The sequence below is a fragment of the Eschrichtius robustus genome, chromosome 1, assembly GCF_028021215.1.
Source record: "Eschrichtius robustus isolate mEscRob2 chromosome 1, mEscRob2.pri, whole genome shotgun sequence".
NCBI lineage: Eukaryota > Metazoa > Chordata > Mammalia > Artiodactyla > Eschrichtiidae > Eschrichtius > Eschrichtius robustus.
Window position 1 is genome coordinate 200140369 of NC_090824.1, and position 18300 is coordinate 200158668.

General features: G+C 40.4%; 1 protein-coding gene across 3 annotated transcripts in view; it reads left to right on the forward strand.

Annotated features, from left to right (window-relative positions):
* The window catches only part of MPP7 (MAGUK p55 scaffold protein 7), a 261766-nt gene that overhangs the window by 155608 nt on the left and 87858 nt on the right, over positions 1 to 18300 (forward strand). For all 3 annotated transcript variants that reach the window (XM_068539180.1, XM_068539161.1, XM_068539171.1), the window contains exons 5-6: positions 1029 to 1109; positions 12894 to 13025. In XM_068539180.1, the coding sequence (XP_068395281.1) occupies positions 1029 to 1109; positions 12894 to 13025 (213 nt within the window). The remainder of the gene's footprint in view (positions 1 to 1028; positions 1110 to 12893; positions 13026 to 18300) is intronic.

Consider the following 18300-nt stretch of genomic DNA (forward strand, 5'->3'; position numbering starts at 1 on the left):
CTTTTTGAAATGTAATCAGTGAATATGTCAATTTTATCTGATTTTATTTTTTGTGTATAATTTATATTACACCCCTCGTTTAGAGAAAAGTCCTTTCCAGAGAGAAGAGCAATTATTTTTAGTTCGTTAGAAACTATAGGGACAAATGGAACTTTCATGCAGTGTTTTGAGAAGGGTTTTCAAATGAAAGTATATGTACATATTTTGCATTGCGTGCTGCATTTTTTCATAATTCTAATCTTTTTTTCTATTTGAATCTTGCTTTTCTTCTTATGAAAATGATATGATCCTTCTTATAGCCTAAGATAGAGTAGAGATTTTGATAGAGCCCTCTTAATGCAGAACACAAGGCAGGTTCCAGGCTCCACCCCTTTCTTCTTCAGCTTCAGCTGGAACCAGCAGTGGGAATCTGTAATCCTGGTGGTAGAGAACAGTCAGCATCTGAGGTAGCAGCATACTTGTCAACCTATTATAAGTCATTTTATGATTAACCTATTTTATATTTAACAGACTGTGTAGGTAAACATAATAAAAGTTTCAGATCATTTGCTCTTTTAGAGGCATTCTAGTTCTTTTTACCCCAGCTCTAAACAGCAAGCTACTGTGGGTTTTTAGAAACCCTGTGGATTTCACCACCTCATTCAGAAGTTCTTTTTTCTGTTTTTTTTTTTTTTCTTTTTTCTTTTTTACAATGTCAAAGCTTGACCCAGTCCTTTTTACAAGTGGTCCTTTGTCTGCATGCAAAAGACCATTTCGTAGATGAAGTGCTGGGATTTGCCCCCTGTGAAATAAATCCGAAGGTGATCTAGCTGATATGATTTCTTGAGTTGTACTCAGCGGAGAGCGTGGGCTGGGATCAGGGCTACTAAGAGCCTCAAAAGAAGAACAGTGATTGATAGTCTGTTTTCTTTCCTGCTGACTTGTGCTTAATCACTGAAAAAGTAGCAAGAGAGATTCTCAGTTGTCACACGTGGAGCTCCCCTTGCTCTTACTAACTGTTCTTCATGTCACTGTGGTCTTCCATGCAGCTGGCGGAGGAGCTTCAGAACAAGCCATTGAACAGTGAGATCCGAGAGCTGTTGAAACTACTGTCAAAACCCAATGTGAAGGTGAGGGCGTGTGACACCTGTAATAAATATATCCGAAAAGGGCCACTTTCTGGGACTTCAGATGAATTTTGTTTCGAGCATCAATTTTCAAGTAAATGAATTTTCAAATAGTGCACAGTATTTTAATTGCCTAAGTCCCATTAAGGAAAAAAAGTTGAGCTTTTGATGATAATGTTGTGACAATCTATAAAATACTTAAATTGGGAAGCTCAGGATTTAAGTTGGCAAATATAATGGAGCTTCAAGGTCGTTTTTCTTTTAAATGAAGTTAAGAGTACAGGATACAGAACTTATTAGCGATTTTGTTTGGGTTCATTTTGCTTGGGTAGTTAATGGTGTGCCAATGTATTTGACAACAGTATCTATTTTTCTATGGGACTGTCTCAGCATTCCTCTTCTTCTCCCCATTTCGTGCCCCCTCTTCTGCCAATTTGTGTTTTAATGCATCATACCATTTTACAGAGCAAAGCATTTTTCCAGTGTAAATACCAGTAAAATATTGGCAGATCCATTTCGAGTCTCTGTTTTTCTTACATGTTTATCACTTATTTTTCTTCCAGGTGTGATTAGTCAACGATGTGATTTGGAAATTTTCCTGTTAATTCTAAGGTCATTAATGTATTAAATCCTGTAACTCATACATTTTGTACTTGATACTACTGCACTTGTATGTGAAATATTTTCTAGGAGTCAGAATTACCTATAGATCAGTAATTATGTAATCAAAATGATCAGTTATGTCATGATTTCTGTTAAGCATATATAGACTGTTGAATGAAAATGTCCATCTAGATGCAAAAACTGATGATTTATTTCTACCTTTTTTGAAAAATCTCCTTTGGAACTGTGCTATATATGGTCTTAAACTGATATTCAAAAAACTATTAAATAAAAGATAGAGAGAGAACATGTAAGTAAATATAAAGCACATGAATGTATTTCTGCAAAGGGTAAATGAGCTGTGATTTGTAATATGAGAGGAATTGCCTGGCGCAGAGGAAATTGATGACACTTTAGTTCTAGAAGAATAAGGATCTGGGTAGTGCAGGAAGGTCGCTTGACGCTGAAGACGGAGTGCACAGAAAGTGAGCAGCTTGGAGGAGATTCGTGAATGCTCTGAAAATTTCTTCACTTTCCTTATACTGCACTTGGGAAGTTGATGTTAATCAGAGCATGGCAAGGGTACCCATGAGGCGCTTGGTAAGCTCCTTTTTGAGAGCGTTGTCTTGGTTTGAATTTTACAGATTACAGAGGAATGTTTCTGACCCCCCAGAAACAAAAAATCTGATTTTGGTATTCCGTTCAAGAGTGTTTGAAATGGAATAGCTAATAATAAAGAGGTTATACTGGATGGAAACCGGTATTTGGCGGGAGAGGGGGGTGTGATCTTAGGTGGTTATGCGATAAGAGAAAGTATGTACATTTTGGTGTCTGCCCCAGGTTCCTGGCCCAAAGCTTATTAAACCCTAGTTAATTTCCTAAGTGATAAAACACTGGGAGCATCTGTTGTACTTGTATTTATTTGTCTTTGACCCTGTCCCTGACACAGGTCCCCTCCAGCCCTTGTCAATTTTTAAGTGGTAAGAGCTCCGGGAGCATCTTTTGTTCTAATGAAGTGACTCTGGGTGGGCTCCTGGCTGGGGGCTGGTCACCAGCAAGACCACACCAGGATTAGAAGCTTGGAATTTTCAGCCTCACCCCACCCCTGCCGCCGTCCTCCAGAGAGGGGAGAGGGGCTGGAAATGGAGTTAAGAATGGATTACACCCACGTGAGGAAGCCTCCCTAAAATCCCCAAAGTGTGGCGTTCAGAGAGCTTCTAGGCTCGGGGACACATCCATGTACCAGGAGGGTGGTGATACACCCACCTCCACGGGGACAGACGCTCCTACCCTCCAGACCTTACCCTGTGTATCTCTTCATCTGACTGTTCATCTCTGTCCTTTATCATATCCTTTAATAAACTGGTACATGTAAGTGTTTCCCTGAATCCTGTGAGCTACTCTAGCAAATTAATTGAACCCAAGCAGGGGGTTGTTGGAACCTCACATCTGCAGCTGGCTGGTCAGAAGTACAGGTGGCAGCCTGGAGTGGTGACTGGTGTCTGAAGTGTGTCTGGGGGCGGGGGGGGGGGGTGGCGCAGTCTTAAAGGGTTGAGCCCTCAACCTGTGGGAGCTGACGCTCTCTCTGGGAGGATGACCTCAGAATTGGGTTGAACTGTAGGACGCCCAGGTGGTGTCACAGAGAATTGCTTGGTGTTGAGAAAACCCCTCACACGTTTGGTGATCAGGATTTTGTTTTGTGTGAGCAGTAAAGGAAGCACACGGGAGAGAAACACAGCAAGGAAGGAAAAACTCCTCCAGAAGGAAGAGAAATGTGGGTTTTCTTCCCTTTACGATGGCATCACGCAGCACCATAGGATGCAGCTTTTAATTGAGTACTTAAACTTTGTTATGGCAAAAATACCTCAGATGAACGATTTTGTCTGTTTTCACATTTACGTAGCAGTGTGACTAAGGAATGGTGAGAAGCCAGCATGAAAGGTGTATGTTCAGGGAATAATGCGTAGAAAGTGGGTGACATTGCAGACACTCGACTGTACAGTTTGACAGTGGCAATTTCTAGTTCACCAGTCTTGGGAAGAAAATACTTTTCTTCCCAATTTGACCTAACATTTAACATTGCTTTCCTTGAAATCATTTATGTTAACCACCATCACTTTGAATCTCCCTTTTGAAGGTAATTACTTTAAGAAGTGCAGTCCCCAAATAAGTTTTAAGCTATTTCAGAATATGATCAAATACTCCTTTTTGTCTTGGGAATAAATGAAAACATTTGCTTTTTTTTCTTTTTTTTTAAGAGCAGAAGAAAGGCACAGTAGAATATAACATGTGTACATGAATTGTTCGTTGAACTGACAGTTAAAATATGAAAAATGTAATTCCAAGGGGTTAACTTGAATATTGCCTTTAAATTTTAGTGGATAAGGGAACTAATTATTTACTTTTTGAAGATTGCTCTTCCATTTAAAATATTTAATTCACAATACTGAAAGGAAACCTGAAATGGACCTCCAAACTAATAATGATTTTTTTAAAACACACATAGGTATACACAACCAAGTGTGTAGCCAACTATGAAATGATAATACGTGCTTTCTATAGACAGCTCGTTTTGAAAAGCATTAAAACTTTCTTTGGTAATTGGTACGTGTCACCAGAGTTGGATCTTCATTCATTCATTCCTGCATGAATTCAGCACCTACTCTGCCAATCCCTATAGCTAGAACTTGTGGAAGATGTATGAAGATACATGAAGATTAATGAAGGTGATAGAAATAGTGGGTAAAAAGAGGGAAAGCCCAGAAGTAGTGTGGAACACATAGGAGTGGAGCCGGCGCTGAGGCTGGGTGCGGGCGGGTTGAAGGGGACTGCAGAGGAGATGGTCTGTGCCAGGTGACGCCTGAAGGCTGGTGTGAGGTGACCGGAGGGGCAGAGGAGTGAGGGATGAGTCGGGGGGGGGGGAGGTGAGAAATGAAGGTTTCCGGTATGAAGTCCTACAAAGGAAATAACTTGTCACATTTGAGGGCGTAAAGTAGACTGTATGGCTGAGCAACAGCGTGTGAAAGAAGGAGGGGCGGGAGCTGGGCAGTAGAGCTGTGAGTCGGGGCCGACCTCCCGGTTTACCCAGGGCAGCCTGGTGTTCGCCTGTAGTTCCAGTGTTGTGAATATTAATAGCCTCCCTCTTAATTTCAGCGGTTTCCTTATTTAGATGATAAATTATATGGCCACTCTTAATTGCGAGCATACGAAAAGGTTTGAATTCCATCCTGAGAGCAGTAGAAAGTCATTGGAAGGATTTAAATAAGCAAGCGATGCCATCACTCTGTGTGTGGTATGCACAGCAGTTCCCCGGGTGGGAAGGCCAGCTGGGAGCCTGTAGAAATAATTTGGGGGCAGCATGACTGTGGTCCTAACAAAGGATATGAGGATGGAGACAAGGAAGTGGGGGATGGGTGGGACTGGATGTAAATTCAGTATGAGGTGTTGGGACAGCTGGTTAATTATTTGGAGAAAAATAAGAAAGACCTCTACTAGAATGAATTCCAAGTAGATTAAAGATGGAAGTGTAAAAATTGAACCATAATCATGGGATAGAGAAAAAGCATTTACAGCCTCAGGGGCAGATGGACACACACACACATGAAAAGTTAAAAAAAAAATCCATACATGAGGTTGGAAGGAATAACTTATCTTTATAACCGATTTATGATATTGTCTTTAGTAAGATGTGATAGTTTATTACTCTGACTTTAATTTTTACCTTTTACAAAGTGACTTGATAAAAACTTTTGAAATTAAACAGAAATGAATTTTGGATAATACATAACTGGGTTTTGAATCTAAATTTTAAAATAGAAGTCCCTATCCTTGTTGCTTTATTAGTGAAGATGAGCATCGTTTCATATGCTTAATGACTTTTTATTTCTTCTGTGAATTGTGTGTTCATGTATCTTTAGGGATAATTACTCTTAATTGGCTGCATTACCTTTCATTCCTTTTTGTGTACAGAAATATTACAGATACATTTTTTCCCATTATAAGTAGGGTAATAGAATGCACTACTTACTGTATTGGAATACACCCAGTCTTTAAAACTTTGAATTGGTCAGTCGCCATATACAAAAAAAATAATCATTATTACTCAATAATGTCTACAAAATCCAGTCTTATTGTCCAAATCTTACAGTCCAGGAAAAATAACAAAGTATAAAAGAAACCACATGGTGAGAAAAAGGTAATGATAGAGTCACAAGAGGCCTGCGTAGATGTAACAGACTCTAAAGCTTGCTGCAGTAGGGGAGGAGCACGGGCCATTTAGGGGGCACTACGGAAGGGACGTTGGTCTCTACAGAGACTTTGTTTCCGGGGAAAGCAAAGAGAGTCATCAATAAATAAAAACCACTCCTAGGCATAACATTGCCACATTAAAGGCAAATCATCCTCTCTGAGTTGTCATTCAGTGGCTCATTTTTGATAAAAGTGAGGTGACATCATCTCTAGAACATGGTATTATAATTTAGGAAGTCAGGGAAAATTTGGTAGATTTTTAAAAGGCGATAAAATAGAAAGATGTGTTGTAATTTTTCAGCTTTCCAAAACATTCACTTACCAGATATTACTCACTGCCTGGGCATGCGGAATGGATGAGACTTCATTAAAGCATAATAAATGGCAAAGTTAAGCTTCCTTCTGGAAGAATAAATCAGTGTTACTCATCCTTATGAGTCAGACACTTAATTCTAAGGACCTGACAGATATTTAGACCATAGAATTGACTCCAGGGGGTCTAAGGCAGAGAGAGCTTGGGAGCCCGATGAGTTACAAAGCCCAGTGTTCAACTTCCTGCAGATTCCTCTAAGCGACAGGTAAACCCATCAGCTGTGATCGGTGGCATATGGAAACACAATTTTCATTTAGGTACTGCCTCCTGAAAGAAGGTCTGTATAGTGAAGAATAAAGTCGCTGCAGTTAAAACAGGAAAATGGAATACAAAGTTATTTTTAGTTGTCCAAAATAAAAATGTTGCTAACCAAAACTATTTATAAAGCAAAGCTGTTAAAAATAATGAACTTGATATCTGTAAATTAAAGTGTTTTTTTTGGAATCCAGATATGAAAGTACAGAGCTAAGTAGGGAAGATAATAGCTGGTGTTTTAACAATGCCTATCAACTATAGTATTCACTTTATTATGAAATATATTCATTAGCATTCCCTGTTATTCTTACTGTGTGCAAGATAGTTACCCTAGATACAGAGATGACGGCCATTTCTGGTGCTCTTTGTTCCTCTTTATAGGTTCGTGTTCCCATCTGCAGTCATTCCTCTGGTCTGAAAGAACTTCTTATAACATTTTTGGTAATGCAAGTCTGCTGGTGATGAATTCCTTCAGCTTTTGTATGTCTTTAAAGAGTCTTCAGTATTCCTTCTTTTTAAAAGGTATTTTTGCTGGGTATAGAATTTTAGGCTGACAGTAGTTTTCTTTGAGTATTTTAAAGGTGTTACTCCATTGTCTTGTGGCTCACATTGTTTCTAAATGGAAGTGTGGAGTCATTTTTATCTTTTTTCTTTTGTATGTAGTGTGGTGTGCTTTTGCTTTTTTTGTTTGTTTGTTTTTTTGGCTGATTTTAAGACAGTCCCCTTTTGACTGGTTTTAAGCAGTTTGGTGTTACGTCTTTTCTGTTTATTGTGCTTGGATACGTTGAGCTTCTTAAACATACGGGCTTTTTTGTTTCCATCAAATTTGGAATATTTTCTGCCATATTTGTTCAAATTTGTTTTAACACCTCTCCTGTCTTTGGAGATGCCAGTTAGGTGCTTATAATAGACCATTGAAGTCCCACAGCTCAATAAATGTCTGTTCATAATTTTTCATTATATTTTCTCTTTGTGTTTCATGTGTTTCAATAGTTTTATTGCTTTGCCTACAAGTGTTAATCTTATTCAGTGTACTGAATGAAATGTATTTTCACCTTTATCTGTAGAAGCTTGGTTTGAATCTTTTTTGTACATTCCAAGTCTCCTGTTCAGCCCTTCTTCTAGTTTTTTGAACATTTGGGATTAGCAGTAACTGTTAATTTCCTTTTCTGTGATCTTTCTGTAATTTCAGGATTTGGTTCTATATAATTCTATCATCTAATCTTTCAGGGTTTAGTTTTATAGCTTTATATTTTTCATCACTATGCATAGTAGTTTCTGATTTTTTACATGCCTAGTAATTTTTGATTGACTGTCAGTCATTGTGAGTTTTACTTTTTTTGATGCTGGATATTTTTGTATATTTATAGATAATATTCTTGAGTTTAAATCACACAATTAAGTTATTTGGAGGCTTGCTTTTAAGCTTTGTTAGGTGAGATCCTAGCAGCATTTAATCTTGGGCTAATTATTTCCTGCTATTAAGACAGTACCCCTCTGTTAACTCTCCTCAATGCCCTGTGAATTGTGAGGCTTTTCCTTGTAACTGGTGGGAACAGGAGCTATTCCTGCCCTGTGCCAGCCTTGGGGATTGTGTCCTGTAATGCAGGGTTTCTCAACCTTGGAACTATTTACATTTGAGGACTGGATACTTACTTGGCGGTGGGGAGGGGATTGTCCACTATGGTATCAGATGCCTCGGAGCATCTGGCCTCTGTGCACTAGACAGCAGTAGCCTCCCTTGAATTGTTACAAACCGAAAATGTCTCCAGACAGCCGTATGGCTCCCGGGGAGTAAAATTGCCCTCAGTTCCGAACTACTGCTCTAATCCTTCCTGGCAGTTGTTCCGTATGCGAGCCTTGGCTAAGGACTCAAGGAGCTCTGTGTCTGTGCAGCTCTCTCCATTCTCATCCCTTCCCTGAGAACGTTAGCCCCTTGATCTCCCTGGGTTCCCAACTCTGTTGTCCTGGGTTCCTTCTCCCCCTGACATAGCGGGAAGTTCGCTCTAGACAGGAAGCTGGGGCAGTCTTCGGGTTCACAGTTGTTTCCTGTCTCTCAGTGGTCACTGTCCTTCCTTGTCTCATGTCCAGTGTCTTCAAAAACCATTGCTTCATTATCTTTTTTTTTTTTTTTTTTTAAGTTTTCTCCAGTGGGTCCCTGTTAACTTCACCTTGGTTCTCATCCTCATTCTTGAACTGTACTTTTGCTGGATACACAATTCTGGGCTGGCTGTTATTTTTTTTTTTTTTTTTTTTTTTTTAGAACCTGGTTTTTGGAGTCACGCAGATTTATTTTTTTTAATTTTATTTATTTATTTATTTATTTATTTATTTATTTATGGCTGTGTTGGGTCTTAGTTTCTGTGCGAGGGCTTTCTCTAGTTGCGGCAAGTGGGGGCCACTCTTCATCGCGGTGCGCGGGCCTTTCACTGTCGCAGCCTCTCTTGTTGCGGAGCACAGGCTCCAGACGCGCAGGCTCAGTAGTTGTGGCTCACGGGCCCAGTTGCTCCAGGGCATGTGGGATCCTCCCAGACCAGGGCTCGAACCTGCGTTCCCTGCATTGGCAGGCAGATTCTCAACCACTGCGCCGCCAGGGAAGCCCAGCTGTTATTTTTTTTTCGAAGCACTTTCAAGGTGTTTTAACTTTCTTCCAGTTATCTCACTGCTTGATCATTCAGCTCTCAGTTACTTTTTTTTTCTTTCCTTCCTGATGATCTGTGTTTTTCTCTCTGATATTTTTAAGAACTACTTTCTGTCTCTGGCATTCTGTCATTTCACTATGACGTATGTAAGCGTGGGTTAATTTTTATTGTTCCTGCTCCCTGAAGGATACATTGGAGTTCCTGAATCTTCAGACTGTGTCTCTCATCAGTTGTCAAAAATTTGCAGCTATTATATCTTCAGATAATATTTTATCATCTTGATGATGCTGTTCATTCTTTCCCTTTGAAACTTTTGTTGGATGCCAAAAATAGCACCAACCATAAAGGAAAAAAATATTATTGGGTTCATTAATTTGGATCCTTTTTTGATCAAAGAACACTGATAAGAAAGTGAAAGGGCAAGCTACCAAATGGGAGAATGCATTTGTGGCACCTGTAACCGACAAAGGCTTGGATCCAGTGTGTTATAAAGAACTCTTACAAATCAAGAAGAAAAAGGCAGATGGAATAGAAAAATGTGCAAGGATCTTGAACAGGCATTTCACAAAAGAAGGTATCATGATGAATAAAACCCTTGAAGACCGGTTGAAACTCGAAGCGAAAAATGGGACATTGGGTGTATCGGACACCACGGTTGGCAGCAGACAATTGACATTTACATTAAAGAAGTCAGAACAGCAGAAGAAGCAGCAGGAGGCTGAGAAACTGCACCGACAAGAGAGGAAGACCCTCCACTGTTCAGCTGGTCACCTGAAGTCCAGGCCCCGGAGAGGATGGCCGTTCCACTGAGTCTGGAACTGATCCCACGCGTGATTCGGAGGAGCTCGCCTCCCCCACTTGATCATCGTTAGAGTGTATTATCCGCGCTGGGGACACGCGCTCCTGAAGTCCACGGAAACCCTCGCTGCGTCTGCAGAGGTCAGCATCTGGCAGCGGGTCCCAGGCCTCTGGTCAGACTGCGGGGCTGGGCCCGCTGGCCGTGCAGCGCCCCCCAGGGCGCTTCTGTGCATTGTCACTCCCCGAGAACATGGTCCCTTTCCCCTGGTTTTAATCAAGTAAACGAGGTGGTGGTTTTGTAATACTGTGAAATGTGCACCGTGACATGAGTGGTTCTCCTGTGCTGAAAACCGGGACTGACGGTCTTCCAGAAACTTTCTTGCACTGCCTGCCACCATCCATGAATCAAGCACCCAAGATGCCATTCCTGTCTTGCCTGACTTGTGAACATCGGTCGTGTTTATGTTTATACGGATATGCTGGTAGCTGTGTTGCTTGTTTATGTGTTAGTTTGGGATTTTTTAAAGCATATTTTTATACCAAGAGAATATAAAGTAATGGTAATAACAGTCTAAAACAGGAAGTGGAAGCTACTGGATATTCTTTTAACTTGGCAGAAGATTAAATACAGATTTTTTTTTAAAATTCTGTTTCTTAAGTGCAATTAAAGATATACTGGCTGGAGAAAACGTTTATAAAAAGAAATGCTTTCATTTGAACAGCAAAGAAAAAAGAAGATATCATGAGTTATAAGAAAGATGAAATTTCAGCCACAAGAAGATAACACTGTATACTCAGAATGGCCATATTTAAACTACTACTGTAAACTGTTGGATCCTATGGTGCAGCTAGAACTCACATAAGCTGTTGGTGGGAGAGTAGCTGGAACGACCACTTTGTCTCGTCTGCCTGTGTTGAATGACCTAGACTTCCACCCTTAAATATACTTAACCCAAATTTGTGTGTCTATGCATCAGCTGATATGAAATATTTACAGCAGCACTGTTTATGATAGCCAAGAGCTGAAAACAGCCTAAAGGTCCCTCAAAGGCATAATGGGTAAAGAAACTATGAAATATGTACATTTTGGAGTACTGTACAACCATGAAAAAGGAATGGCTACCAGTAACAGCATGGATGAACCTCACTAACTTAATGTCAGGGAAAAAAGGAAGATCCCATTATGCAGTATTTAAATAGAGGCAAAACTACCACCTTCAGCGGAATAGAGGCCACGGTGACTATGAAGAAGCATATTTAGGGGCCCCTGGGGCTCAGTTAATGTTGTGTTTCTTGTTTGGCTGATATTTACAGGGACATATTCATTTTTGAAGATTCTTCATGCAGTATGCTTACGAATTGTGTGCTTTTCCGTATGTATGTTATAGTCAATAAGAAAGCTTAATTTAGACATCATTTCTTCGCCATCTTGGAGCTTCTGTTTCAGTAGATAGCAGATATTAAACATATGTACATAAAAATGGAAACATGGTTAAAAATTATGAGCATGTATGAAGGCAAAGAAGATGGTGCTGTGAGATCAAGTAACCCGGGGGTCTACATTTATATTGGATGTTTTGGCCACGCCTCTGTGAGAAAGAAGCCAGGTATTTAAACTGAGTGAGGAGGGCAGTGGGTATGAGACAGAGTTGGAGGGTAAATTCAAGACTAGGACTTGCTCTTCATCCCAAACCGGTGGGTGGGTAAGAGAGTTCTTAGTAGACCCCTTACGTGACTTACTCTGAGTTTCAAAGTAATTACTCTGGACACACTGTGAATCAGGAATTTGAAAATGAGCCAAAGGTGAATGCAGGTGGACCATTGAAAGGCTCCAGGTAAAAATGCTCCAGGTAAAAGATGATGATCAATGATCTAGACCAAGGGTCTGCCAGCCTTTTTATGGAAAAATGTCTGTTGCTTCTACTCAGTTTCTCACTGTAGCATGGCAGGCGCCATAAAGCACACATCAGTGAACAGGCATGGCTGTGTCCCAGGAAAGCTTCACTTACGAAAACAGGTGGCACAGTTGGCCAGCGTCTGCTCTGGACTGGAGAGAAGATAACAAATGTTAGCTTACATTTTGGAAGCAGATTTAACAGGATGGGGGTTGGATGTTGGGAGTGTAGGTAAGGGGGATTTCAAGGATGATTTCTAGGCTCTGGCTGGAGTAATCGGTGGATCATGGTACTGCTGATTAGGGAACAAATTAGTTAAAAGTCTAGACTCAGTCACCCCCAGTATAGTGACATGTCACGTTTTTCTCATCTTTGGTCTCTAATGGCAATATGACCGTTCTGTGGAGTTTTACCACCACAACCACAGTCATGACTAGAAATACTTTTATTTTATTCTTTTATACACATAGTAGTCGGCTATTACATCAAAAGTTAAAAAGTGAGAAAAATCACAGAAGAATGAAAGCTAGTCAGTTGTATTGAGCAGTTCTTTTTGTGTTTTCTGCTAACAGAAGGAAAGGGAAAAAAAAGACATGCGTCATTGTCTGACTCCTGCCAGGCCATTGGCAGTCTATCTGTAGCCTCATTTTTCTCCCTCCTTTCAAAAGTAACACTCCCTCACCGAACCCCCCAGCTGCCACTTCTGTACAGATGAACCTGAACCAGAGGACGCCCAGGTTAGCAGACGCTTTACGCTGACGCTTGCCGCACCCTGTGTCTGAGTAGGGTGGGCTCTGTTGTTCTACAGCTTCCCCTCGCCCCGTTTGCAAGAGGCTTCTTCCCAAGTAGTTGCCTTCTTACCGTTGCTGTGGCAGAATTGGAACATCAGTTTGATTTTCCTTATACTGTAGTCAGATATAAAGCGCCAAACACGTCCAACTACTGTAACACTTTTTACCTTGGGCTTTGATAGGCTTTGCTCTCTGTACACGATACTGTGGCTCTGAGGAAGTATGATCCCGTGTTGCCTCCTATGCCTGATGATATTGATGATGAGGAAGACTCAGTGAAAATCATCCGTCTGGTCAAAAACAGAGAACCGCTGGTGAGTTCTGGTCTACATGTTATGTTCAGCTGTGAGTAGATATCCTGATAAAGCCAAATCTGATGGGCACATACCATTGATTCCTCTCTTTAAAATGTACTTCCTCTGTGTCCTCAACTTTGAAATAAATGGAGCATTCACACCTAAAGCATATGATTTAGAAAAATTAAAATGGAGCCAAATAAAATGGCAGGCATTCTTTTGGTTATAAATAGCAATAGTTTTTAAAATGTGACTTGTTGACATTTATGAAAGACAGCATAACGTGCACCAGTTACAGCTGATTTGAGATTTAAAAGTGCAACTAAAAATAATTGCTTATGGCTTTTCTGGAAAGCTGATTGATTTTAAAGTGACGAGAAATTAATCAGGTATCTGATATTTCAAAATGTAGATGTAACCATTTGTTTTAGCCCCAGAATTTATACAGTGCTAAATCATGTCAAGGTCTGGGGTAGGCCAACTAATGCCTTGCACCAGCCTGCGGTGATGTCATGTCCTAATCTTCAGAACCTGTGGATATGTTACCTTAAAAGATACAGGGAGCTTTTCATGATTAGTTAAGGATCTTGAGACGGGGAGAGTCTCTTGGATCATCAGGTGGCACCAAGGTAATCACGAGGGTTCTCATTAACGGGAAAGAGGGAAGCAGGAGTGTCAGAGGTACAGAAAGAGACGTGATGGTGAAAGCAAGGGTGGGAGTGATGTGGCCAAGGGATGCCAGAAGTGTCTAGAAACTAGGACAGGCAAGGGCCGGATTCTTTCCTAGATCTTCCAGGAGGAATGCAGCCCTGCTGGCACCTTGATTTGGGCCTGTAATACCCATTTTTGCCTTCCTATCGATACCTCCAGACCTGTAAGATAATAAATTTGTGTTGTAGTAAGCCACTAAATTTGTGGACATTTGTTAACAGCAGCAATAGGAAATGAGTACAGAGTGTATCCATATTTTTATGAAACTATATTCAAAAGGAAAATAAATGTCACAACCTAGCAGTTGACTTTAAATGTGTTGTGGCCCATTTATTCTAATTAAGACATTTTTGTGTTCTTAAAGCAAATGGCAGTTGATCATACAATAGTTGCTGGGCACTATGGTATATACTTTACATACTGATTATATTTAATCCTCACAGTTGGTACCATTTTTCTGTTTTTACAGACTAAGAAACTGATATTCAAAGAACTAAAGCAACTTAACCCAAAGTAGCACAGCTACTGAGTGATAGGACTCGGATCTAGACTTGACTCTCTTTCTTCAAACACTAGTTTTTTCTTCTACACCGCATTCTGTCTTTATACTTTTTGGTAGTTTTTATCTTCTTCTTTTGTTTAAAGGCAACTGTGGTGTGTTAATAAATACATTGGACACTCTTACCCAGAATAATATACAGATAACTTTGCTTATCACAGAAGGATAATTGAGCCCCCGAAGCTCATCTGTGGGTGTTCTAAGGCTCCCTGTAATCCTGGTTAAGATTGTTTGGTTTAGATTATACACTAATGCTTTTCGCCTATGGTTATAACTCTGCTGGTAACCTAAGTATGTCTTGGTCTTTATCATGCAGGTGATGCAGGTAAGGGTGGATGGTACTCAGACTAGATGGAGAAAGAGCTCTCTTGGGACTTGTCACCATAAAGTGACTAATCCTTGGTGGGTTCTGTGCATCTACCAATAAGAAGTATGTTTCTGTTTTGACAAATTCAGTCTCTTAGAGAGAGAATTCAAAGGCTGGCCATCTTGAGGAGATCCATAATTCATTACTAACAATTTCTTTGATCAGTCATAGTTTTCCAGAGGTGGTGGGTTTTGGTGTGTTGCTTTGGTGAGCTGACATTTAAACACTCATCAGCAACATTTAAGTTCCACGCTTCCTGATCGAAGAAGATCTTGAAATGTTTATCAGAGAAATTAGGCATGTACTGCGTGGGGATTTCTCAAAAGTTTTAACTGGACCTGCTGTAAATTAGTTTCAATTTAAAAAGAAATTGAATGAAGTATATAAAATAATGTAAAGTTGTGTTTTCACAGTCTGTTACTGAATAAATCACACCCTTTAGCTGGTAACAAGCATGTAACAACTGAAATAATTAGACCTAACTTTGAGGTGATAATTCTTTGTCATTAGCTCTCTTTTGTTATAGTTTATATAATACATTAAATTCATAGTTTACATAAATTCATACATTAAATTCATCTAAAAATGAGAAACTGGGGAACTTCCTTTGTGGTGCAGTGGTTAAGAGTCCTCCTGCCAATGCAGGGGACACGGGTTTGAGCCCTGGTCCGGGAAGATCCCACATGCCATGGAGCAACTAAGTCCGTGCGCCACAACTACTGAGCCTGTGCTCTAGAGCCCGCGAGCCACAACTGTTGAGCCCACGTGCCACAACTACTGAAGCCCACGAGCCTAGAGCCCGTGCTCGGCAACAAGAGAAGCTACCGCAATGAGAAGCCCGCACACGGCAACGAAGACCCAACACAGCCATAAACAAACAAACAAATAAATAAATTTATTTTTTTAAAAAGGTAACTTAGCCAAAGGTTTTTTTCGCCAACATATGCAGTTAACTTCTTTAAACTCTAGGTTTCGTTTTCTGTATTTAATGCAATTTAAAGTAATTTTGAGTACTTAAAAAATTATTTTAGTCACTGACTCTTTGCCTTCCTGGTGAGCCACAATTTGATTGCATGATTTTTGTTCAAGGGGATGTATTAAAAATAAATAAGAACTTCATGTAGAAAACAGAACCTCTAATTGGGATGAAGAAATTCCCAAAATTATTTGTTGGGACTCCTGAAAAAAGGTATTAAGATTTTAAATATTGTTTTAACACTGGAATATGGAATCAAGTGAGAATTACTTGTCTTGAACTTTTCTTCATCCAAATGCGTAATTACTGTATTTTCTTTAGTTTGACAATTATTGTCAAAGTGAAGAAAGATTATTGGGTGAATAAATTTATAGTTTAAAAAATGCACGACCCAGAAAAATGGAAAGTATTTATTTATTTATTTATCTATTTATTTATTTATTTATTTTTGGCTGTGTTGGGTCTTCGTTTCTGTGTGAGGGCTTTCTCTAGTTGCGACAAGCGGGGGCCACTCTTCATCGCGGTGCGCGGGCCTCTCACGGTCGCGACCTCTCCCGTTGAGGAGCACAGGCTCCAGACGCACAGGCTCAGTAGTTGTGACTCACGGGCCCAGTTGCTTCGCAGCATGTGGGATCTTCCCAGACCAGGGCTCGAACCCGTGTCCCCTGCATTGGCAGGCAGATTCTCAACCACTGCGCCACCAGGGAAGCCCCAAAAAGTATTTATTTTTAACAAACTCGTCATTTTATATTTGTCAATTGTCTTCTGTCATTTTGGGGAGGTCATTGGACAAGCCACAGCTGCCGAAGGGGGTCCTGGGGAAGCAAAGACCAAGAGAAAATATAGAGTCTAAAGTATCTTTGGGAGAATGGGTCTGAGTAGTAAGACTCAGAAATCGTCAAGGTGAGGGAAGCCAGGCTGCAATAAAATTCTAGCCAAGTGGATGGATGGTCAGGAGCTGTTTGGCAAATGATTCAGGCGGAAAGTCCATACGATTAGCAATCAAGAGGTTAGCTTATCAGTGTTATTTAAGAATGTAAGTTTGTTGTTAGACCGAGGTATAATGTGCCGAAATAAGCACCGAGCTTGCATTAGGGGACCTCAGTGCGAGGTTTGCTCTGTATCCTTATAGCAGCAAGTCATTTATTGCAGCCTCAGGCTCCTGATCAGAAAATCAGGAGATAAGCCTCTTTTGTGAGTGTTTTGAATATCAACTGACATCTAATGTGTTCGGAAATGCTGTGTAAGTTCTTTGCATTATGCCAGCATCAAATGAACGTGACATAGAATGATCAGGTAGAAGCTAGCTGACAACTAGTTTACAGAGAGGATGGTTTCCTGCGTGAGAGGCAGTGAACACAGATCATGTAGGTATTTGGGAATGGAAAGGAGAAGGGGTGATAGTTTGAGGGGAGGGATGGATGAAAGAATTGCGAGAAGGGGAGAAGGGCACTGGTCAGGTTGCCAGGAACAGGGCTGTTCTCCCTCTCTGTGAGTTTGGAGCAATTTATACCTATTTTATCCAGAAGATTAATTTTTAGACCGGCTGAAGAAAATGAAATTCTCTTAGTGAATGAGTGGATTATGAGCCTTAATTTTCAGTGTTTCTTGTATGGATTTTCCTTTTACTTCTTTTAGAACAGGGGTTCTCAAACTCTGGTATTATTAGGGTTACCTGAGACGCTCACTTCAGATGCAGACTGTAGGGCCTCTGCCCCCAGGAGTCCACATCATGAGCTTCAGGTCGGGCCTGGGAATAAATAGATTGTAAAACGTGTCGCAGGCCTTCTTGACGCCAGTGTTTGGTCAACCGTACATGAAAGCCCTTGTTGCAAAAGTCCAACCTGAAATTGACTGTGCCACCTCTTTAAGGAGGTCTTAGGGCGTTGGCAGTGGTCTCCGGGGGACAGTTTTTATCTGTGTCTTAGTGCTCCTTGTTTCTAAACCATTTTCCAGAAGTAACAAGAAAAGTCTAACCAGAATGTTAACTTCTCAATCTAACCTAAAGCTGTCTACACTCTGTCTGTCATCAAAATCACATAGAATAAATTAAAAATAATTATGTAAGAAAATATGTTATGATTAGATTCCATTAGATTCCATTTTAATTTATATTTCATTTCAGACTATACCATTGGAATGTCGACTTTTATACAGTATCACATGAAATGTGCTCTATGTTATTGGGTTTTGATCTTATTCCTAGTACATTGCCCTAGGAATACATCAAGGAATTGTGATAATAAGGGTTTGGAAAGCAATATGGAAATAGAAAGTGTTCAAGAATGTAGGGATCAAAAAGGAGATTGAGTCAAGTGCTAGAATCCTGTAGAAAGTGAGAGGCCGTTTCTCAGATCCGTAGTTTACCCTGCAAGGGGAGGTAGAATCAGCAGAGAGCAAGCATGTCTATTTCAAGGTCCTACCTATAGCCATAGGTAAGTATATTTCAGGGCCTATAACAAGTCCTGTAAGTGTTGGAATGCTTTTCTCCCTCCACACGTCCTAGAAATGATTTCTTTCAGCCCCTGGCTTTAAAAACCATTTGCGTGCCAGTGACCCCCAGGCCCATTTCTCTTCCGGACCTTTCCTCTGGTCTTTACGTCTGGATGTCCACCAGTCTGCCCAGTATCTCCATTTGGATGTAGCAGGCATCTCAGTCTTCACGTGTCTGAAAGCAGAC